Genomic DNA, 24617 nt, shown 5'->3' on the forward strand with positions numbered 1-24617 from the left:
AAGTCTTCCGCTGTTTAAAAAAAAAAGAGAAAAATTTGTACATAGAGTATCGTAGCCCCGTCCCTAAGGGTTAGCAGGGAGGGCGGGCGTTGCACATGTCATAGCATAGCATATCTTATCTTATCATATCATGAAGAGTGCTCTTAATCCCCAAAGGGAAGCAACTCTTAGGCCTTCACTTATCATGTCATAAAGAGTGCTCTTAATCCCAACAAGAAGGGAAGCAACTCTTGGGCCTTTGCTTATCATATCATAAAGCATGCATATTTGGGCACATAGCACATCATAAGAGACATTATTATGCATGGGTCATAAGCATACATAAATGAGCATGTTATTTGTCATATCATAAAGCATGCATATTTGGTCACATAGCACATCATAAGAGACATAATCTTGCATGGTTCATAAGTATACGTAAATGAACACATCACCTATCATAGAAAAGGCATGATCGTGCATGGAATCATTAAATAACATCTCCTAATTCATAACATAACATGTGAGGCATATCTAGGCTTCTAAACCCATAATGGCCGAAAGTTCAAGAGTATGAACTTAAACTCTAAACCACATATAAGCATAAGAATCTCATGTTAACTTCATATCATATCACAAGGATGGTCATAAGCATGTTTATCACATTTATAAGCTTTCCTAGGTTTTGATCCTTATCATGGCCGAAGGTTCATGAAGAAGGAAAATAAATTCCAAATAACATACAAGCATGAATATCAAGCTAAATTCATATCATAAGGAGATACATGAGCATGCTTGGTTAAATTTTTAGCTTCCTTGAACCCTAAAATCTGTTCATGGCCGAAACATTCATGAAGAGGAAACCAAGCTCTAAGCAACATGTAAGCATAAATATCTAGCTAAATTCATATCATATCATAAGGAGATACATAGCATGCTAGGTTAAATTTTTAGCTTCCTTGAACCCTAAAATTTGTCCTTGGCCGAAACATTTATGAAGAGGAAACCAAGCTCTAAGCAACATGCAAGCATAAATATCTAGCTAAATTCATATCATATCATAAGGAGATACATGAACATGCTAGGTTAAATTTTTTTTTTAGCTTCCTTGAACCCTAAAATTTGTCCTTGGCCGAAACATTTATGAAGAGGAAACCAAGCTCTAAGAAACATGCAAGCATAAATATCTAGCTAAATTCATATCATATCATAAGGAGATACATGAGCATGCTAGGTTAAATTTTTAGCTTACTTGAACCCTAAAATTTGTCCTTGGCCGAAACATTCATGAAGAGGAAACCAAGCTCTAAGCAACATGCAAGCATAAATATCAAGCTAAATTCATATCATATCATAAGGAGATACATGAGCATGCTAGGTTAAATTTTTAGCTTCCTTGAACCCTAAAATTTGTCGTTGGCCGAAACATTCATGAAGAGGAAACCAAGCTCTAAGCAACATGCAAGCATAAATATCTAGCTAAATTCATGTCATATCATAAAGAGATACATGAGCATGCTAGGTTAAATTTTTAGTTTCCTTTAACCCTAAATTTGGATAGTGGCCGAAAGTTTCATGAAGAGGAAGATAAACTCTAAACAACATACAAGCATGCAAACACTTAGAATCTTTCATACTATTTCATAGAGAAGATCATGAGCATGATAACCTAAATTTTTAACTTCCCTAATCCTTTTTTATTCATGACTTGGCCGAACACCTTAGGAGCATGAAATTAAGTTTAAAGCAACATACAAGCATAAGAAAACCAAACCAATCTCTTATCATGGCCTACATATCATAAGGACATAGTGAACATGGTTAGTTTAGGTCTTAAGTTTTCCTAGGTCCTTCATCTACACTTGGCCGAAAGTTCCACTTTGTGATCCTAGGTTTTACGCATTCTAATCTTATGGAAAACATAAACAACTTGTACCACAGGTGAGGGGATACTTACATCCTTTCGCTTGTTGATCCTAAAGAAAGTGGTACCCTTAAGGAGGAAGAAGGAGCTTCTCTTCCTAGTTCTTCCTTTTGTTTTCTCTTTCTTGTAAGGAGTAAACCTAGAGACTCCTTCTTAGAAATTAGTTTTCTTGGAGAGAAAACCTTAGCTTGGTTTTTAGAAATGAGGGAGAGAGGGCTCTATGTCTCAGTGGAGAAGGAAGAAGGAGAAAGAAGGAGGAGGAAGAAGAAGAAGGAAGGATTAACAACTTTCTTTTGTTCTCTCAATCCTATTTATTTCTCATGTAAATGAAACATGTCCTCATTCATCCCCTTAACCCCTCTATCTCTACCCCCTCTTAATTCCCTCGAAATTAGAGGAAAGAAAGGAAGGAAAGCAACTTGGCTTTTGCTTGCTTCTTTCCTTAACCAAGAGGAAGAGGAGGTAAGCTACTTGGTTTTCTCTTGTTCCTTTACTTAACTATCTTCTTACTCTTAACTACAATTTCCATTCTTTTCTATTCATCTATAATTCATTATCCTAGTGGTTACCATACACCAATTTAACTCTATTATTTGTGGGAGGTTCAAGGTTCAAACCTTAACCTCATTTCCTTTTTATTTTATTTTGGTTTCTATTTCCATTTCTCCTTTTTCTTTTATTCTAAAGGAAAAATACTCATAGGTATAGTTCATCATTTCGTGGGTGTTACAATACTATAAGCCTAGCTTTTCTATGATCATATGTTTTGAAATATTTTGAAATGAGAATCACTTTAGTCAAATGTTTGTATTTTATATTTATATATATGTCAATGCAATTGTCCATTTAATTTATATTGTAGATAACATAGTGTGTGGTGCTACACAGAAGATCATGTTATCGGTTCTTTATAAATTATAAATAGTAGCTCACAACCAAGATGGGTAGGGGCAAACCATTGGAACGGGTGTGGTGTAATTTGGTATTAGTTTGTCTTAACTATCAAATTACACTAGTACACTATGTGTGTATTGACCAGGACCATTTGAGGTTGTTCGATTTGTACTAACTACATAAAAGAGTAGAACCTCTGTTATTATGGATGTGCGCCCTCTTAATCCCTATATAATAACAAGCACGTATACTTAGTATTTATTTCTTTAACTTATCAATGGATAAGATTTATTCGTTAAATCAATAGGCCCGATGAGTTGGGAAATAGTACTATTTATATTGCGTGTTGTTGATTGTAGAAGGAATCTATGTCCTAATAATTTAGGCTGATGATGTCCCCTTAAGAAGCTCATAAGGATTGTCATGTAAACCCTGCAAGTGGACTTAGTCCGGTATGATAATAAAGTTGAGTGATACTACTCTTGAAATCAGATGTTAATTAATTGAGTTGTCAGTAACTCATTTAATTAACAGACATATGATATCATAAACACGGGGAGATTAACGCACTCATGATAAGGAGCTCATATTATAATATGGGATTGGTGCGGTAGTTCAATAATAACCCTTTAGTGGTATGAGTTATTATTGATGGACTTGAGTTGGGTTTTCAGGCCGAACACAGGAAGCCCATGCCCATTAGGGGCCTAAACCAATTCCTCCTTTAGGTCCCTATTGTAACATCTATATAAAGCCTCGCATCCACCCATCCGGTTTGGTTTTGGTTTTTGGTTTTCTCTTCCTTACCTAGGGCCGACGCAAGCTTATAAAAGGGAGTAGGTGGTGCCTCTAAAACCTAATTTTCCCACAAGGCTCCTCTTCTTCTTACCTAGGGTCGGCATCGTCCCACCTCTTCCTTAGTGGCCGAGGCCCCCCCCCCCCCCCTCCTCCTCCTACTCCTCCTCGGTGGCCAGTGCCCCCTCCTCCTTGGTGGCCGGCGGATTGGTGTAGAAGAAGAAGAAGGGAAGGAAGAAGATTAGAAGGTGCCCCATCTTAGAGTCTCCTTTTGTAACCGGCGGTTTGGAGAAACGAGAGGAAGGGTGGTTGTTGTGTTGGTAGATCGTTGCTCACACGACGTTCAAGAAGAGGAGAGGAATACAGAAGAAGATCAAGAGGTCTTTAGCTATAAAGGAAAGGTACAACTAGTTCTTTAATTCCGCTGCGTAATTAGTTTAAATAGGGAGTACAATGCCTCGACTATTTGGAGCTCATCTCTTGGTAACTTCTCTAACTTCAAATACCTCCTCCATATATTATTTCTAGTTTTCATTGGGATAATAAAAAGTTTACGTCTGGGGGGATATCTGTTGATCCCTTTGGAGGCCGGCTAGAAGGGGGGTTGGATAGCCCTGCAAAAATAAAAAGAAACCATTCTCGAACTTTTAAAGTAACTCTAGCATATATAATTAAAAATAGAACTTTAAAAGAAAAGAGACACCGAATTTGACTTGGTTACAACCGGGGAGGTTGTTAATCCAAGGAAGATGATTGCACTAAATTCTCCTTCTGGCGGAGAAGCCTCATTTACAGCAGTGTAATAACAGAAAGAAGGAAGCTAAAAAGAACAATAGAAGCGCACAAGTGTTGTTACAATTTCTTGAATGAATTTCAAAAGCTTCTGGACCAAGGCTATATTTATAGCCTTGGTCGGGGTGCATGGAAGGGTTCCAGGTGCCTGGGAGGGGATAAAATTCTATCCCCTTCGCAATGGATCACATTTGACTGTGATTCGATCAAAACTCAATTCTAGGCGCTCGGAATGGTTCCGGGCGGCAGGACCACAAAAGTCAACAAATGATCCGGGCCCTAAGCTCTGGTGCTACTCACCTCAATCCGGATCTTCCGCTCCGGCTCAGCTCGCTTGGGTGATTTCAGCCAACCGAATAAGGCTCACCCGAACCCAATTTCGGCCTTCTCAAGCAGGCTTTCGATCCGGCTTCTCGTCCCATGGAATCATCACGTGTTCTTTCTCGTCCACTAGTGTACTCATCCGCAACTCTTCATCCCTCAGACGCACTCTCCCATGCCGACCTTCTCGCTAGCTGCGTCTCTTGCTCCCCGTGCAATCTTCCACTCTGGCTTCTCATTTCTCGGAAACACCGCATGCTTCCTTCTCGTCCGCCGGTGTACTCTTCCACAGCGTCTCGTCCCTTAAACACACTCTCCTGTGCCATCCTTCTCACTAGCTGCGTCTTCTGCTCGACTTCCTGTACTCCTAACTCCTGCACACTTAAACACAAGGTTAAAACACCACATGACCTAACTTAACTTGTTGATCACATCAAAACAACCTTAGGTTTCCAACAATCTCCCCCTTTTTTGATGTGTACAACCTAAGTTAAGCTAGAGTAAATAGACATAAAAATGAAAGGGAAACGATTCTTGCCGCGACAACCCATCGTGACCCAGTTGGCAGCCCACGTGGACAACTCCACCTCAGCCATCTCTCTCCGCTTCATTCGCGATTCAAGTCCTCGGCGTGCCCTAACTTTCTTCTCCTCCCCTCGCAAAGCAGCAGCTACTGCCCCTTTCCCCACTCGTCAAAATCCTCGGCATCCCGTGCCCTAACTCTCTTCTCCTCCCCCTCGCGAAGCAACAGCGACCCCTTCTTCCCCCTTGGAATTTCTCCTCCTCCCCTCTCGCGAAGCAACAACCTCTATCCTCATCCCTCCACGACGAAGCAAGCAGCAGCCTCCATCCCGATGAAGCAAGTAGCAGCCTCCATCCTCATCTCTCCGCGACGAAGCAAGCAGCAGCCTCCATCCTCATCCCTCTGCGACGAAGCAAGCAGCAGCCTCCATCCTCATCCCTCCACGAGGAAACAAGCAGCAACCTCCATCCTCATCTCTCCGCGACCGACCTCGCTCCGTGAAAGATGAGTGAGTTTTTGCCTAACCTAATCTTGGGTGTTGCTAATTTCTGAATCTTGGCTTGTAGTTGTGCATTTCAACCCTCATCTCTGTTCTAGGTTTCATTGCTGATTTATAGTTATTAACTTTTTAGCATTTTGGCATGTTCTTTCCTTTCACATCCAAGCAGCAACGAGGATGTGACAGACCAAGTGACAGCCATAGTATTGGGTTACAGTTTTGCTGATGGAAGTTTCCTATGTTTGTGTTTAATGTGCATCGTCTTTGAGTTGTCTCTTGGAGCAAGTAGGCATGTAGGATCTTTGGGTTGAGTAAAATCATATAAGAATAGACATGAAAAATTCATTACATACTAGATATTGAATTTTAATGGCATTGGAAACACTTTTCAAGATGATGGCATTGGAAAATTTTTACAAAGCTATCATTTTGGGAACTCAATTCTATATTCTCTCATGCTATAACTGCTGTTGCTGCCTACATTATGTCGTGGAGGAATTTTTTTCTTTGACCTACTTGTTTGTTTGTGTTCTAAAACAATATACTAGCATTTGGTTAATGCTTGTTTACAATTACTATCTTGTCTCTGCTTTTGGATGTGTTGCTTCTTGGTGGAAGGATCTCTATAACTGATTAAATTGAAGAGTTTATTTTTCCATTTCTTGATACCTACTTTTTCCTTTATAATTCAAATTGCCTAGTTATAAGATCGTTCCCCTTCATATAATTTAGCTCCAGCTCCCTACAAGAGTGTTGATTCAAATTGCTTAGTAAATGTAGGATTTTTCATGTTTTTTTAATATGTCTATGTTTTTTATTCTGTAATTTTTTCTCCTCTATTTTTTGTTTTATTTTTGCTCAGATTGTTTCAGTTCTTGTCTATTTTCATGTTTATTTCAAAGGCTCTGTTATCTATCTTTTTCAGGGTTTGATTTCTGGTTTTTTTCATGGTGTCATCAAGTTTTAGTAGCATCGACAATATGAGATTTCAACCTGTAACATGTAGAGACTGCGGACGAAATACATTGGTGTGTGTTTCTAAATCAACTAAGAATCCTGGGAGACAGTATTACAGATGTGTGCAACATGGATGGCAACAGTGGGTGCCGACCGATAATAGTTCAGCTGACAAAAGTGAAATTGAATGCATTGCTGCTCATGGACATCTGAGGATAATCAAAGTACTGAAAATCATCTGGATATTAGTGGGCTTGAACTTGATTCTCTTAGCCATAATTTTGATTTTGGTGTTAGTTTATCTAGATAGGTTGTTTTAAATTGTGTTGATGTTGTAATGTAACTGCTGTATGTTTGGATTTTGAGACATAATGTTAGTGTTGAAATTATCGTTCCCCTTTTATTATTGATTAAATATTATTATTGAATTCATCTTGTTAATCCGCATAAAGCTTGTAGTGTGGACACAACAACAGGTGCCCGAGCTGTACTGATGGCAACCTATCTATACTGATGACGTGGTGCAATTGAGTCTTATGATGGATATCTGTATGTTGTTTCTTCATTCTTCTTGTAATCATTATGCACTTGCAGATATCAGAGTGGATGAAAGTTCATCAGGAGTCTGAGTTATCAGATAAAGACTATGCAACACGCATTGATTTGCTTACAAAGGTTTTTGGTCTGCTGCTGAAGAGTTCTTTGAAGGGTTACCCTTAAGTTTTAAGTCACATGAAGCATGCACTGCTCTCCTGCATTCATATGCTGCAAAAAAACAGATAGAAGAAATCCAAGGGCCAGGAGTTTCACATCTCTGATTGCAATAGACTGTTTGAGGCATTAAAAAAGACTGGCTTGAGTGACAAACTCATTCAACGACAACCAAGGATAAAAGCAATTGGATAATTTTTCATAGAACAATCTACCAACAACCAAAGACATAGTCGCTTGTTACCAATTTTCATGAAAGTTATGGTATATGTCCCATGGTCCATAAGCTATTAATATCAACATTGGATAGATATCCCAGCATTATCCTCTAATCTGGATCTTATACAACATCTAATAGGAGTGAACTTTTAAAACTTGCTAATGAAATCATATATGAGGTCAGATATGTCATGGGGCTTCTCCTGGTTGATGAAGTGCCCAACCCCTTCCATCACCACGATGTCCTCGAGCAACGGAACAACATTTTTGAATCCACCTTTGTGTATGCAGTCTTGGATGCCTGGAGAATGATATGCTCGGTCAAGATCACCCACAATGAATTTGGTAGGCACTTTTAATTGGACCCCAACCCAAGGTGCTATCAGTTCCCAAATCCTGCATTTTAATAAACGTAGAAATTATCAAATAATAATAAAAAAGGTAACCCAAATCTGCAATATTTGTTGATGGGTACAAGCCACCACTATTTTGGGTAAAACTATCTAAAGAAACTTACAAGTTCATGCACCGATAATAGTTCAATCCTCTAGTAAATCCTGACTTTTCAAATTTACTAGCGAAGTAGTTTATATCTTCTTCTGTGAGCCATGAAGGCATGTTGATTGGAGTTTCAAGGGAACCTTGAAATCCTTTCTCCTTAGGTACCATTATGGCTGCCGGAGTGCGATAGGTCAAGAACTTTTTAGGAATCGTGGCAGTACCAATTTGCACAAATTCAGCCTCTATTGTTTCGTGTTCCTAAACAATTCATAGGGTCATGATTTCACAAAAGGTATTCATGAAAAAGACTAATTCATGTTTTCACTATATGAAAAATTAGGAAATAGCATTATCATTCTTCTAAGAATAGTCATATTGCCATGTATCTCGACCGCAGATTAATGAGATGGTATTTGACAAAACAATAGCTTCCTAAAGCTTATGTACGAGAGATGATTCCCAATGTGACTGTGAGCACAATGTGAATAATCATAAAGTAAATGCTATAGCACAACAGCAGAATGAAGATTCTGGAACAAAGATGCAGAGCTTTCAAACTCATTCTCCGGTCCAAGAGGAAGAACCTCCTCCTCCTCCACTCCACTACGACCTAATCGAACCTTTGATGCAAAGAAAGATAGTTCTGTAACCTATACAAAGGAAAATAACACACAAAATTCAGATCCTCAAAGACATTGAAAATGTATGGAGTGTAGAATAGAATCAGAAGGAAGAGACCTGACAAGCCACAAATGAACAATCCAATACGCTCGCATCACCTCGTAACCCCCTCAAACAAGCAAGGAACTTAACAAAAACACATTTTGATGAAATGCATGGAGTCCAACCATTGACAATGTTCAGAGCCTGCACCAGCTTTTGCCTACATTACAGGTAGAATGAACAAATTAGAGTGCAATAAAACAATTGACAAATCTGAGTCAGATTAAATACTCTTACATCCAAGCCATCTTTTTTATGTCCCGTAAACATATTCATCTCCTAAACAAGATGAATGAAATCTGTATATGAATTGTTCAATTTGCTGCCCAATTGTAAGCTTCTAGAGACAAGAAATCCAACAGTTTAACGCAATTAAGTAGGCATGGCTCCAATAGGATTTCTAGAGCCAGTTCCCCCTTTCCCAACAGGATGGTATCCTCTAGTTATCATTTATTAATCAACAGAAATATATCAAACTTTAGAAGCCTGGATACAAAATCAAAACCTTTTGTGTCACAGTTTACAAACAACACATATTAATCAAGTCCAGTTTGATAACTTGGATACAAAATCAACAGTACATCAACAATTGGTTTCTTGCTTCACAAACCTACAAAACTCTAACTAACATTGGATAAATTCAAATATCAATAGGAAACTGCAACTTTAGACGCATAATCCATGTTCTTCCAAACCAGCACTTAACAAAATTTCATGTTCTTCCCTGTACTGAAAACTACCTGCAGAGAGCAATGATATCAAAGCCAATGATAGCTAAAACTGCCTTACAAAATTCTCCCTGCACCAAAGCCTTATAAAATTCTACTTGCGTGGAAATGGAAAACAAAAAACAATAACAATGATATCAAGCATTTGCATTGACTAACCTGAATTTTCATTCCATCTTGAACTAAAAAAGAGTACCAAAAGAAAAGCTGTACTCATAGCTGCAAGATAGATTATAAACAAACTTTAAACTAGCTAAAACAATAAAAATATACTTGTACAAAACAATAACACACAATTACTATTATATGCATCATATACCTTCTTTCGGTCCTTTGCAATTGATTTATTCATAATTTTTTCAACCTTAGATTGTTTCCTCTTTATGGGTGGACGACCTTTGGTTCTTACTTTCAATGGAGAGTGTACCACTTTTGCCCCAGTTGTAGATGCTTCTTCAAGTTGTCCAACCCTTGATTGCCCGTTCTCTATAGCAATAATGTTAGTTAGAGCCCTAGAGCCAATCATTTGATGATTGTATGGACTCATTGTATCATATTCTTGTATATTAATAAAGGCATTTGTTTGGTTATTATACTTATTTGTATTAGTGCCAAATAGACTAAGTATAATAGCGTCCCTGAGTAGAAGGTTCATACCTATATCAATCGATTAGTTGAATCGATAGTGAGATGATATAGGGAACACTACTCTAAATCATTCCTAGTCGAGTATTAACATTCAGGGACAATGTTAATGTAATAAGACTAGCATGTAGGTTAGCTCGATGACTTGATCTCACAAGTCATGGATATAGAGATATCAAGCTGACACATGGGTATACATTGGAGAATGTATACTGAATGACCCGCCATGAGAAAGTATCATGGATCGTTATATGAGTGTCATATACTTTCTCATGTGGCTATTAGTATGACTATTAGTCCTTAGACCTGAAGTCACCATGGATCCCTACATAAGGAGTTATGTACTTTGATTTCGTCAAACGTCACCCGTAACAGGGTGGACTATAAAGGCGATTACTGGGTATGTAACAAATTATGCAGAGGGATGTGAGTGATGTAGATGGGATCTATCCCTCCCATATGACGGGAGCGACATCAATATTCTTGATAGAGTTAGACCACGAAGTGCATGGCCATGCCCAAATGAGTCAACATTAGATGTTGAGCTCATTTAATCGAGTGAGTCTACTTGGAGTTCAAGATTTAGATTGATTAGAGGATGACACGGTCTATGCCTCATATTGATCAATCTAGATGTCTAGGATAGAAGGACAATGTCACATATTTTGTGAGGAGTCACAATTGGTAGTCACAAGGTGATGTCGGATCTCGACATTCTAGTAACTTGGGTAGTAATGATGTGTTGCTAGATACCGCTCATTACTTATGCTCCTAAATGGGTTTAGGGCATTGCCAACGTGACAAGAACCTATAGGGTCACACACTAAGGACAATTAGATAGAGATTTGGTTCATATGATGAACTAAGAGGATTAGATTCATTTGATGAATCATATTGGATTAAGAGTAATCCAAATTGCGCTAATTGAGTTGGACTCAAGTTGATTCATGTATTCAATGAGTCTAATTTAGATTATGATTCATTAAATCAACTTAATTTAATGAATTAGATTCATTATATTAAGTTGGCTTGAATCATATGGTTGGATTAGATCAACCATGAGAGAGATTTGATCAAGTTTGACTTGATTTGAGAGGAAGAGAAAAAGTCATGTTTGACTTGACTTTTGGCCACATCACTGGTGAGTTGGCAAGATATGGACCAATAGGATTGCTCCACATCATCAATGTGTGCCACCTCATGGAGGTTACAAGCCTCCATAGCATTTAATGTGGCCAGCCCACATTAAATGAGGAGGTTACACTTGTTGCCATGTCATTTAGTGAGGTGGCAAGATGTGGACCAATAGTGTTGATCCACATCATCCTAGAGTGTCACCTCATGGGGGTTACAACTCTTAATGGTCTCCACATTAATTGGAATTAATGTGGGGGTTACACCTCCTAAAGTGGCCGGCCACTTGATGGCTAAGGGGTTGTTTGAATTTCCTCTTATTGATTTTCATTCACTCTTCTTCTCCCTTGGGGTGCTCTCTCTTCTCCTTCTCCCATTCCTTGGCCGAACACTCCATTGGTGCTAGCACACCTTGTGTTTTGGTCATCTCCTTCTACTTGTGTCCGTGTGGATACATATAGAGGTTGTCTACTTTGACAACTAGAGATCCGGCGACATCTTGGACAAGCGGGAACGCGAAGGGCTTCGCTACAAGGGTAATGATCATAACTTTAGTGTAGATCTAAAGTTTTTACAAACTCGTACAAGAAAAAGGTTTTTCGATAATTTTGTTTACAAATCTTTGCATGAGATCCATGGCTTTGGGTGACTCGGGGTTTCCGCGACGCGAAAAAGCGATTTTCGCGGCCCGAAGAACGTAACAGTGGTATCAGAGCCACGTGCAAAGACTTGTATGAGTTCGTTTGTATTTTTATGAAAAATATACCTTCTGTGATTTTCTGTAAAAATTGAGTTTTTAGAGTTTTTATGAGTAATTTTTCCGTAGAAGCGAAGCACAAGTGTCTCGGCACTTGTAGGCTTCGGCTACCGGAAAGTTTTCTTTTAAACGGCTTCGTTTTGCCCCAAATCCGTTTGGGACAGTGGGATCGGGTGCCATTAGATCGTAAAGGAGCAACTCACGATGGTTAGATCGTGGGTAGGGGAATTGCCCCTAACCCCGCAAGGGAATTTGCTCCGCGATTGCACCTGAAATTGCTAAAAACGAACCCGCCGGGAAGATTTTTCCGAAACGGCAATGTCTCGACCCAAATCATTTTGGGACAGCGGGTTTAGGCGCTGTTGGATCGCAAAGGAACCCTCGCGATGGTTAGATCGCGGGTAGGGGCGCTGCCCCTGGGCCCCGCAAGGGGATCCGTTCCGCGATTGCGCCCGGAACCGCTAAACGGGACCGCCGGAAAATTTTACTCATAAAAATTGTAAAAATTATTTTTAAAATTACAGAAAAATTATGAATAATATATAATTTTGAATTATATATTAATTTGTGATAGTCATGGCCCAAAATACCCAATAAGATTGGATTTGTGTTGTAATTCATAATACGGTCTGTGTGCCGTCATATGATTGTGTGTGCTGTATTTTTATTTTTTTCACGGCCTGCGCGTCGTGCTTTTCTCTTATTCTGGTTGTAAATTAGATTTAGACTCGAATGTAACTCGAGTTTCAAATTGTAATGTACAAATTGGAGCGGTGGAGGGTCCACACGAGACGGAGTTCCGAGGCTAGCACGAGCAACACAAGGTGGTCAAAGGGAGGAGCTTGGAGAAGATGTTGACCCTAGGTTGACCATTCGATCTTCTCATTGGCTTGAGAAGATCGTAGTAGGGCCATGACTAAATCACAAATAGATTAATTAATTAATTGTTATGTATCTGATGCATGTTTAATAATTAATTAATTAATAAGTGCCTTAACGATTAGATTAGATCTAAGTCGTGCACATGATGCACCCTTGCGATTAGATTAGATCTAAGTCGTGCACAAGATGCAACCTTCTCGATTAGATTAGATCTAGATCAAACCAACTCTAAATGCCAAACCGTGCCGTGATACCTATCACTACCTCGATCACATGTATTGTTGAATCTGCCAAAGCAGAGTAATACATATTATCTTGGTAGGGTACGGAGGGACAATCTTGGTCCCGCCTATCAACGCATGGGTGAATACAAACTCAATTAGATTGAGTATTCCTAGTTACTCGGTTGGATCGAGTCAACTATAGGCATTCTTCCAATAGTTGGAAAGGTAGGGCAAAATCACGTTTATATTAACTCTCGGGCGTATTAGCCAAAGCTAACTCGAGTTTTAATATAAATATGGATCTTGATCCTATAAACAAGAGTTGCATAGAGATGTAATTGATAATCATTACCTACCGATCATACTAAGCCTTGGGCGTATTAGCCAAAGCTAACTCAAGGGTTAGTATGATGTGGATCTTGTCCCACAAGAATTATAGTATTCAGTGGGAGCATCATTTAGTTAAAGGCCTAATTAAATGATTTTAAAAGAATATGATATTTATTTTTGCAAATTTTTTGTAGATAACCATGACGTCGAATACGAACTCTTTCTCCCTGCGTTCTGTCCTTAAGAAGGACAAGCTCAACGGAGCAAATTTTCTGGACTGGTACAGGAACCTGAGAATTGTTCTCACTCAGGAACGTAAACTGTACGTTCTGGAGCAGCCCATTCCGGAGGCTCCTCTTGCCACTGCCACACGAGTAGACCGAGATGCTTACAAGAAGCATCAAGATGACGCATTAGATGTATCCTGTCTTATGCTCGCGACCATGAACTCTGAGCTTCAGAAGCAACATGAGTTGATGGGCGCTTACGATATGGTTGAGCATCTTTGTCACCTATATCAAGGACAAGCAAGGCACTGGAAGAGGAACTCCAAAGAATACTTGGAAGATCTTAAGAAGAAGAGAAATAAGATTTCTACTTCAGGTATACATGTTATAGAAGTCAACCTATCTATTTCCTTATCGTAGGTATTAGATACCGGATGTGCTTCGCACATTTGTACTAATGTACAAGCGCTGAGGAATAGCAGGGCATTGATGAAGGGTGAGATAGACCTACGAGTAGGCAATGGAGCACGAGTTGCTGCTATTGCTGTAGGAACTTATCATCTATCTCTTCCCTCTGGGCTTGCACTAGAATTAGATGATTGTTGTTATGTGCCTGCCTTGACTAAGAACATTATATCAGTTTCTTGTTTGGACAAGAAAGGATTCTCGTTTATAATAAAGAACAAATGTTGTTCTGTCTATTTAAAAGATATGTTCTATTGTAGTGCACCACTAATAAACGGACTCTATATTCTAGACCTTGAGAGCCCTATCTATAACATTAGTACCAAGAGGTTCAAGTCAAATGACATGAACCAAACCTACCTCTGGCACTGTCGCTTAGGTCATATAAATGACAAGCGCTTATCCCAGCTCCATAAGGATGGTTTGCTGGACTCATTTGATTTTGAATCATATGAGATATGCGAGTCATGTCTACGAGGCAAGATGACCAAGACTCCTTTTAGTGGGCACAGCGAGAGAGCGATTGATTTGTTAGGACTCATACATAGTGATGTATGTGGCCCTTTCAATGTCGCTGCTAAAGGCGGTTATAGGTACTTCATCACGTTTACTGATGACTTCAGTAGATACGATTATGTGTACTTGATGACACATAAGTACGAATCCTTTGAAAAGTTCAAAGAATTTAAGAATGAAGTACAGAACCAGCTTGGCAAGAGTATTAAAATACTTCAATCAAATCGAGGTGGTGAATACTTAAGCCATGAGTTTCGTGACTATTTAGCTGAGTGTGGGATTCTATCCCAACTCACTCCTCCTGGAACACCACAGTGGAATGGTGTGTCCGAAAGGAGGAATCGTACCTTATTAGATATGGTATGAACTATGATGAGTCACACAGATCTTCCAACATATCTATGGGGATATGCTCTAGACACGGCAGCTTTCATTCTCAACCGAGTTCCATCCAAGGCCGTGATAAAGACACCATATAGGATATGGACTGGGAGAGATGCCCAGGTGTCTTTTATGAGGATTTGGGGTTGTGAGGCTTACGTACGATGTCAAGTCTCAGACAAATTAGAACCCCAATCCGACAAGTGCTATTTCATCGGATATCCCAAGGAAACTAAGGGATATTACCTCTACATTCCCTGTCAGCACAAGGTAGTTGTGGCAAAGACTGGGGTCTTTCTAGAAAGGGATTTTGTTTCTAGAAAGACTAGTGGGAGCACGTTCGATCTTGAAGAAGTTCAAGATGCGAACAATAGCACTGATGCCTCGATGGAAATTGAACTGGAACCACAAAGTGTTGTGGATGATGTTGTTCCACAAAGAGTTGAGGAACAACAACCGGTTCAAGTAGACATACCTCTTCGCAGTTCTGATAGGGTATGTCGTCAGCCTGAGAGATATTCATTCCTCTTGTCTGACCATGATGACGTTGTACTCATAGAGGATGAGCCTACCACCTATCAAGAAGCTGTGACGAGATCAGATTCTGAGAAATGGCTAGAGGCCATGAGATCCGAGATGGATTCCATGTACACCAACCAAGTATGAACTATGGTTGATCCACCTGATGGGGTAAAACCCATTGGGTGTAAGTGGATCTTTAAGAGAAAGACTGACATGGATGGACTTATCTATAAGGGTCGCTTGGTAGCTAAAGGTTTCAAGCAGATTCATGGTATTGACTATGATGAAACCTTTTCTCCAGTAGCGATGTTTAAGTCCATTCGGATCATGCTTGCTATTGCAGCCTACCATGACTATGAGATATGGCATATGGATGTCAAAACCGCGTTTCTGAATGGAAACCTACTCGAGGATGTGTACATGATACAACCTGAGGGTTTTGTAGATCCACAGCATACTAGCAGAGTATGCAAGCTGCATAGGTCCATTTATGGACTAAAGCAAGCTTCTCGGAGCTGGAATCTTCGTTTCGATGATGCGATCAAATAGTTTGGTTTCAACAAGAACAAAGATGAACCTTGTGTCTACAAGAAGGTTGTAGGGGATGTAGTTGTCTTCCTCATATTGTATGTGGATGACATACTACTCATTGGGAAGGACATCCCTATGCTTCAGTCTGTCAAGACCTGGCTAGGGAGTTGCTTCTCAATGAAAGACTTAGGCGAGGCATCCCGCATTCTAGGGATACAGATCTATAGAGATAGATCTAAGAGATTGCTTGGCCTAAGTCAGAGTACATACATTGACAAGGTACTCCTTCGGTTTGCCATGCAGAACTCCAAGAAGGGATTTCTGCCGATGTCACATGGCGTGAGTCTTTCGAAGACTCAAGGTCCTTCTTCTAGAGAGGAGAGAGACCGGATGGATCAGATCCCTTATGCCTCAGCCATAGGATCGATCATGTACGCCATGCTATGTACTCGACCTGACGTCTCGTATGCTTTGAGCATGACGAGCAGATACCAGTCAGATCCAGGTGAAAGTCTATGGATAGCGGTCAAGAATATTCTTAAGTACTTAAGAAGGACTAAAGAATATTTCTTGATATATGGAGGCAATGATGAGCTAACTGTAAAGGGTTACAGTGATGCCAGCTTCCAGACCGATCAGGATGATTATTGATCGCAGTCAGGGTTCGTGTTTTGCTTAAATGGTGGTGTTGTGAGCTGGAAGAGTTCGAAGCAGGACACAGTAGCTGATTCCACAACAGAGGCCGAGTATATTGTTGCATCAGAGGCAGCAAAGGAGGCAGTTTGGATCCGCAAGTTCATCACTGAACTTGGGGTGGTTCCTAGCATCGCTGACCAAGTTGAGCTCTATTGTGACAACAATGGAGCTATAGCACGGGCGAAGGAACCTCGCTCACACCAGCAGACCAAGCACATACTACGGCGCTTTCATCTCATTCGAGAGATTATCGATAGAGGAGATGTGAAGATTTGCAGAGTACCTACAGAGGCTAACTTCGCAGATCCCTTGACCAAGGCTTTGGCACAGAGAAAGCATGATGGTCACACTAGGTCATTAGGCCTTAGAGCCTATACTGATTGGCACTAGTGCTAGTGGGAGATTGTTAGTTAGAGCCCTAGAGCCAATCATTTGATGATTGTATGGACTCATTGTATCATATTCTTGTATATTAATAAAGGCATTTGTTTGGTTATTATACTTATTTGTATTAGTGCCAAATAGACTAAGTATAATAGCGTCCTTGAGTAGAAGGTTCATACCTATATCAATCGATCAGTTGAATCGATAGTGAGAAGATATAGGGAACACTACTCTAAATCATTCCTAGTCGAGTATTAACATTCAGGGACAATGTTAATGCAATAAGACTAGCATGTAGGTCAGCTCGATGACTTGATCTCACAAGTCATGGATATAGAGATATCAAGCTGACACATGGGTATACATTGGAGAATGCATACTGAATGACCCGCCATGAGAAAGTATCATGGATCGTTATATGAGTGTCATATACTTTCTCATGTGGCTATTAGTATGACTATTAGTCCTTAGACCTGAAGTCACCATGGATCCCTACATAAGGAGTTATGTACTTTGGTTTCGTCAAACGTCACCCGTAATTGGGTGGACTATAAAGGCGATTACCGGGTATGTAACAAATTATGCAGAGGGATGTGAGTGATGTAGATGGGATCTATCCCTCCCATATGACGGGAGCGACATCAATATTCTTGATAGACTTAGACCACGAAGTGCATGGCCATGCCCAAATGAGTCAACATTAGATGTTGAGCTCATTTGATCGAGTGAGTCTACTTGGAGTTCAAGATTTAGATTGATTAGAAGATGACACGGTCTATGCCTCAGATTGATCAATCTAGATGTCTAGGATAGAAGGACAATGTCACATATTTTGTGAGGAGTCACAATTGGTAGTCACAAGGTGATGTCGGATCTCGACATTCTTGTAACTTGGGTAGTAATGATGTGTTGCTAGATACCGCTCATTACTTATGCTCCTAAATGGGTTTAGGGCATTGCCAACGTTACAAGAACCTATAGGGTCACACACTAAGGACAATTAGATGGAGATTTGGTTCATATGATGAACTAAGAGGATTAGATTCATTTGATGAATCATATTGGATTAAGAGTAATCCAAATTGGGCTAATTGAGTTGGACTCAAGTTGATTCATGTATTCAATGAGTCTAATTTAGATTATGATTCATTAAATCAACTTAATTTAATGAATTAGATTCATTATATTAAGTTGGCTTGAATCATATGGTTGGATTAGATTAACCATGAGAGAGATTTGATCAAGTTTGACTTGATTTGAGAGGAAGAGAAAAAGTCATGTTTGACTTGACTTTTTGCCACATCACTGGTGAGTTGGCAAGATATGGACCAATAGGATTGCTCCACATCATCAATGTGTGCTACCTCATGGAGGTTACAAGCCTCCATAGCATTTAATGTGGCCGGCCCACATTAAATGAGGAGGTTACACTTGTTGCCATGTCATTTAATGAGGTGGCAAGATGTGGACCAATAGTGTTGATCCACATCATCCTAGAGTGTCACCTCATGGGGGTTACAACTCTTAATGGTCTCCACATTAATTGGAATTAATGTGGGGGTTACACCTCCTAGAGTGGCCGGCCACTTGATGGCTAAGGGGTTGTTTGAATTTCCTCTTATTGATTTTCATTCACTCTTCTTCTCCCTTGGGGTGCTCTCTCTTCTCCTTCTCCAATTCCTTGGTCGAACACTCCATTGGTGCTAGCACACCTTGTGTTTTGGTCATCTCCTTCTACTTGTGTCCGTGTGGATACATATAGAGGTTGTCTACTTTGACAACTAGAGATCCGGCGACATCTTGGACAAGCGGGAACGCGAAGGGCTTCGCTACAAGGGTAATGATCTTAACTTTAGTGTAGATCTAAAGTTTTTACAAAATCGTACAAGAAAAAGGTTTTTCGATAATTTTGTTTACGAATCTTTGCACGAGATCCATGGCTTTGGGTGACTCGGGGTTTTCGCGACGCGAAAAAGCGGTTTTCGCGGCCCGAAGAACCCAACAAATAATAAGTCTTTCCTTAGTGTCTTTCATGATTTCCACCAAAACAGAACAAAGCTCATCACTTTCGCCTCCAATTTGTTGAACCTCTTGCATCAATGGGGTGAGAGTATTATACTGAAGTATTTTTTCACTACAACCATATTCATCATATATGTTACTGATGCTTTGGTACCCACGCTTAATATCTTTGCGTCATTGGTCCATAATATAACTCATAGAAACCTCAATAACCTTCATTCTCTTCAACACTTTGATCACATGCCTACATAAAATTCCCCGGAACTAAAACAGACGGCACACACACTTCGATTGGCAATCTAACTCGGTATAATGTACCCTAAAGGAAACTTCTCTTCCAGGTTGTCCATTATTTCCCAACATATTTTCTACTACTTCAAATATTAAAGTTGTCCCTTCTTCCCTCAACAAAGAGGCATCGCAAAACATCAACCCTCTTACTTGGAACAACTTAAATATATTGTTAGTGTAGGCATTTTGGAATTGTCTTTCAATAGAATGAACAAGAATAACTGGCATGATAGAATTAAAAGAAACAAAATCCAATTTTTTTTCATTCTCAATATTCTTCTTCAATGCACTATCATACTGCTCAACAAATTGCTTCAAAGATGTTTTAGAATGAACATAGTCATCAAAAAATGCATTCATACTTTCACTTCTTTGAGTTGTGGACATACCAGCCCAAAAGTGATCTTTAACATACACAGGTATCTATCTATGTCATTCATCATATAAAGATTTCAACCAATCATTGTTCTCCAGCTTAAACTCCTCAATCATTTTTAACCAATTCTCATCACATTCATCAACTGTAAGAGAGTTATAAACAATGGTCTTTAATTGTTTCTTTATCATTTTGTATTGAGCATGACCACCTAACTTCATTGGGAGTTTTTTCATAATATGCCAAAGACATAGACGATGATGAGAATTCGGAAATACCTCTTCAATTGCGATTGCCATTGCACGACATTGGTCTGTGATGATAGCCTTTGGAGCACATCCGTGCATACATGTCAACCACGAGTTGAACAACCATGTGAATGTTGCTGAGTCTTCACTTGATATTAATCCACATCCCAACAGAATATATTGCCCATGATGATTCACCCCAACAAATGGAGCAAAAGGCATGTCATAACTATTAGTCAAATAAGTTGTATCAAAAGTCACGACATCACAAAAGTAATCATACGCAACCCTACATCTTGCATCTGCCCAAAAAATATTCTTTATTTGAGATTCACCATCTAAATCCAGTACATAAAAAAAGTTTGGGTTCCTACTTTGCATGCGGCAAAAATAATTACCCAAAGCTTCAGCATCTCATTCCCCTAACCTCAACCTTCTAGCTTCTGAAATATAATTTCTACATTTTCTCTCATCAAATGATAAATTCTCATAACCTCCAGCCTCAGCTACACAAGAGTGAAAACTTTTGCTTAAAGTTATTCCATCTTGATCATTTAATTCTAATTTTATCTTCGTAGCTGAATCCAATACTTTATTACATCTAAAATGTCGTGACTTTCCAGGGCTCAAGAGATGATTTTGTTCAAGGTCTACACTAGTTATCACAAAGTTCCCATCATTTCGAACAGTTACATTAATCTTAGCTTTGCAATTTATCTTACTAGAAGGTCGAGGGTGTAAAGCCTTTTTTGCTTGAGATACTTTTTTACGATTTTTGGCACATCCAATAGAAAAATATTTTTGTTTTCCATCATCTCCATTCCTACAACCTAACTTCGAAATACCAAAACCAACACTGGTAGCATAGGAATTATAAAACGTACGAATTTCTTCTTCAGAGGAAAATACCATTCCAATCTCAGGTAGCTTGACTTCTTCGACGGTAGATGGAGGTAGGTCTTGATCCACATGATCGGTATTATCTTTCATCTCATTTGAATCAAATTTTCCTTCTTCCATGATAGTTTCTTCACCTACATTTATTAAGAGAAAAGTTAATAACATAAACCATAAAAAAAATAGAGAACATGCCCTAAAAAGTTAACCCCATAAAATAAATCAGAAATGAAACATAAAACAAAGATGAGGGTTGCAATGCACAACTACAAGCCAAGATTCAAAAATTAGCAGCACCCAAGATTAGGTTAGGAAAAAACTCACTCATCTTTCACGAAGCGAGGTCGATCGTGGAGAGATGAGGATGGAGGTTGCTGCTTGTTTCGTCGCGGAGAGATGAGGATGGAGGTTGCTTCTTGTTTGGAGGTTGCTGCTTGTTTCGTCGCGGAGGGATGAGGATGGAGGCTGCTGCTTGCTTCGTCGCGGAGGGATGAGGATGGAGGTTGCTGCTTGCTTCATCGCGGAGAGATGAGGATGGAGGCTGCTGCTTGCTTCGTCGGGATGGAGGCTGCTGCTTGCTTCGTCGCGGAGGGATGAGGATAGAGGTTGTTGCTTCGCGAGAGGGGAGGAGGAGAAATTCCAAGGGGGAAGAAGGGGTCGTTGTTGCTTCGCGAGGGGGAGGAGAAGAGAGTTAGGGCACGGGACGCCGAGGATTTTGACGCGAGGGGAAAGGGGTAGTAGCTATTGCTTCGCGAGGGGAGGAGAAGAAAGTTAGGGCACGTCGAGGACTTGAATCGCGAATGAAGCGGAGAGAGATGGCTGAGGTGGAGTTGGCCACGTGGGCTGCCACTAGGTCGCTGTGGGTTGTCACGGTGGGTTGTCGCGGCAAGAATCGTTCCCCAAAATGAAATAACTAATTTTTCAATAAGTGCAAAAAAAAAAAGAAAAGAAAACTGTTGTCTACCTCACTTGGAAAACTTAAGACAAATTTCTGAAAAAAAATATTTGTTAAACATTTTCACTTAGAAATTTCTTTGAAAATTATTGCAAATTTTTAGTAATATCAAAATAATTTTTCAAAGTTTTTCAAAATTATTATCCTCAGATGTTTTTTTAACCCCAATTTTTTATGTGATCAAAGGGTAGAAGGAAAACTATAGCCTACCTCCCCCTAGACTTATAATTTTCCTTCTCCCCCTTTGATCACATAAAAAATTGGAGTTAAAAAAAAATCTAAGGGTAATAATTTTGAATAACTTTGAAAAATTATTTTGATATTACTAAAAATTTGCAATAATTTTCAAAGAAATTTCTAAGTTAAAATGTTTAACAAATAATTTTTTAGAAATTTTTCATAAGTTTTGTAAACAAAATTATTTTGGAGAATAAGTAAAAATTTTAAGCAAGAAAATTTTCTAGGTAAAAGAAAATTCTAACTTAGGAAATTTTTAGATAATTTTGACAAATGTTTTTAAAAAATATTAAAAAAAACATTTTAAAGCATTATTTACTTTCAATACTTTATTAGTAAGTTAATTAAATATTTTATTTCAATATTTTGGCTTCCACACACTGGTGAGGCACTAGGTCTTCTTGGTTATTGGAGCAACAACCACTTTCTTAGACAAGGCCTCATAAAGAAATTAGCTGTTTAATTTTCTTGTTGAAAGCGCTAAGTCTAATTCATAGTTTAGGTTAGTGATGTTTAAATTTTCATTTTAGTTTTTCATAATTTCTCAAATTTAAAGCAGGGAATTTTGAACATGCAGAAAATTGTATTTGTTCCTTTAGCATGTCATTTTCTCTTGTTAATTTTTCGAGATTCTTTAATCGTCAATCTGTTGCTAGAGTTTCTTTAAACTTGCTATTCTTTGTTTTATTTTTAATTTCTAATTCTCAAAAATGCTTCGATAATATAATTTTTAACTTGCAAAAATCTTTCGATGATATTTTAACCGAATTAAGCAATTGGTCAGGAGGTGGAGACCGTACCTGACTTACCATGTCGACTTTTGATGCTCCCCTTGTTGAGCTGCCTTCTTCTAAAGAGTCTCCCCCTTCATCGATACTTATCTAGGATGAATTTTCTGTGTCCTAAGGATAGAATTCGGTTGTTAGGGTTGTCCCTGCAATTTCCTCCGTTTCGAATTCTCCTTACGATGGCTCGATGTCCATCATGGAGTCAGCTTCAAATGGTTCTTCATAGAGCTTAAGAACTTTTCCCAAAGTTCTTTTGCACTTTTGTATTTTCTGACTATTTCGAGATCCTGGGCAGGTAGTAGACTCAGGAGGCGGGATTAAACCTTATCGTTTGTCATGAATTCATCACACTGCTCGTCAGTCCATTGATACTCCTCAAGTTCTTCTCCTTTTGTATCCTTTGGAGCTTCATAACCATACATCATTATTAATAACATATTAAAATCATTTTTAAAATAAACCTCCTTTCGTCGCATCCAAGACACGAACTCCCCCTCGAATGTTGGTGGATAGATATTTGCTCCAGCCATATCGTTGCTTCAGTCGGCGGTTTGTCCTTCTGAGGCTTCCTCGCACTGATACCACTTGTTGGTCGCTTTGGAGGCCGGCTGGAAGGGGGGTTGAATAGCCCTGCAAAAATAAAAAGAAACCCTTCTCGGACTTTTAAAGTTACACTTGCATATATAATTAAAAATAGAACTTTAAAAGAAAAGAGACACCGAATTTGACTTGGTTATAATCAGGGAGGTTGTTAATCCAAGGAAGATGATCACACTAAATTCTCTTTCAGGCGAAGAACCCTCTTTTACACCAGTGTAATAACAGAAAGAAGGAAGCTAAACAGAACAATAAAAGCGCACAAGTGTTGTTACAATTTCTTAAATGAATTTCACAAGCTTCTGGACCAAGGCTATATTTATAGCCTTGGTCGGGGCGCCTAGAAGGGTTCCAAGTGTCTGGGAGGGAATAAAACTTTATTCCCTTCGCAACGGATCGTGTTTGACTGTGATCCGCTCAAAACTCAATTCTGGGCGCCCAGAATGGCTCCGGGCGCTCGGACCACTAAAGTCAACAAAGTTGCTTTTGGTTCGGGCCCAATGCTCCGGTGCTGCTCGCCTCGGTCTGGGTCTTCTGCTTCGGCTCCGCTCGCTTGGGTGATTTCAGCCAACCGAAATAAGGCTCACTCGAACCCAATTTCGACATTCTGGAGCAGGCTTCCGCTTCAGCTTCTCGTCCCTCGGAATCGTCGCGTGCTTCCTTCTCATCCGCCAGTGTACTCATCCGCAGCTCTTCGTCCCTCGGACGCACTCTCCCGTGCCGACCTTCTTGCTAGCTGCATTTCTTGCTCTCCGAGCACTATTCTGCTCCGGCTTCTCGTTCCTCGGAAACACCGCACACTTCCTACTCGTTCGCCGATATACTCTTCCGCAGCGTCTTGTCCCTTAGACGCACTCTCCCATATCGTCTTTCTCCGTAGATACATCTTATTCTCGACTCCCTGTGCTCCTAAGCTCCTGCACACTTAGACACCAGGTTAAAACAC

The 24617-nt window shown here is 39.6% G+C and overlaps 1 protein-coding gene across 1 annotated transcript; it reads right to left on the bottom strand.

Moving 5' to 3' along the window:
* Positions 1-7763: 7763 nt before the first annotated feature.
* LOC122050496 lies at positions 7764-9086 on the bottom strand. Its single transcript, XM_042611394.1, has 5 exons — positions 9076-9086; positions 8854-8998; positions 8628-8765; positions 8132-8373; positions 7764-8010 (listed from the first exon to the last, which is right to left on the bottom strand). Exons 1-5 carry the CDS (start codon positions 9084-9086, stop codon positions 7764-7766), a joined length of 783 nt encoding a protein of 260 aa, XP_042467328.1.
* Between the last annotated feature and the right edge of the window lie 15531 nt (positions 9087-24617).

Source organism: Zingiber officinale, chromosome 3A, assembly GCF_018446385.1.
Source record: "Zingiber officinale cultivar Zhangliang chromosome 3A, Zo_v1.1, whole genome shotgun sequence".
Classification (NCBI taxonomy): Eukaryota; Viridiplantae; Streptophyta; class Magnoliopsida; order Zingiberales; family Zingiberaceae; genus Zingiber; species Zingiber officinale.

Excerpts from the sequence above, each read along its gene's own strand:
- LOC122050496 (XM_042611394.1), bottom strand. Across the intron at positions 8,766-8,853 it reads GTTCATTTGTGGCTTGTCAG|GTTACAGAACTATCTTTCTT; the intron begins GTCTCTTCCTTC and ends TCCTTTGTATAG. Across the intron at positions 8,374-8,627 it reads AGAATCTTCATTCTGCTGTT|GAACACGAAACAATAGAGGC; the intron begins GTGCTATAGCAT and ends TGAATTGTTTAG.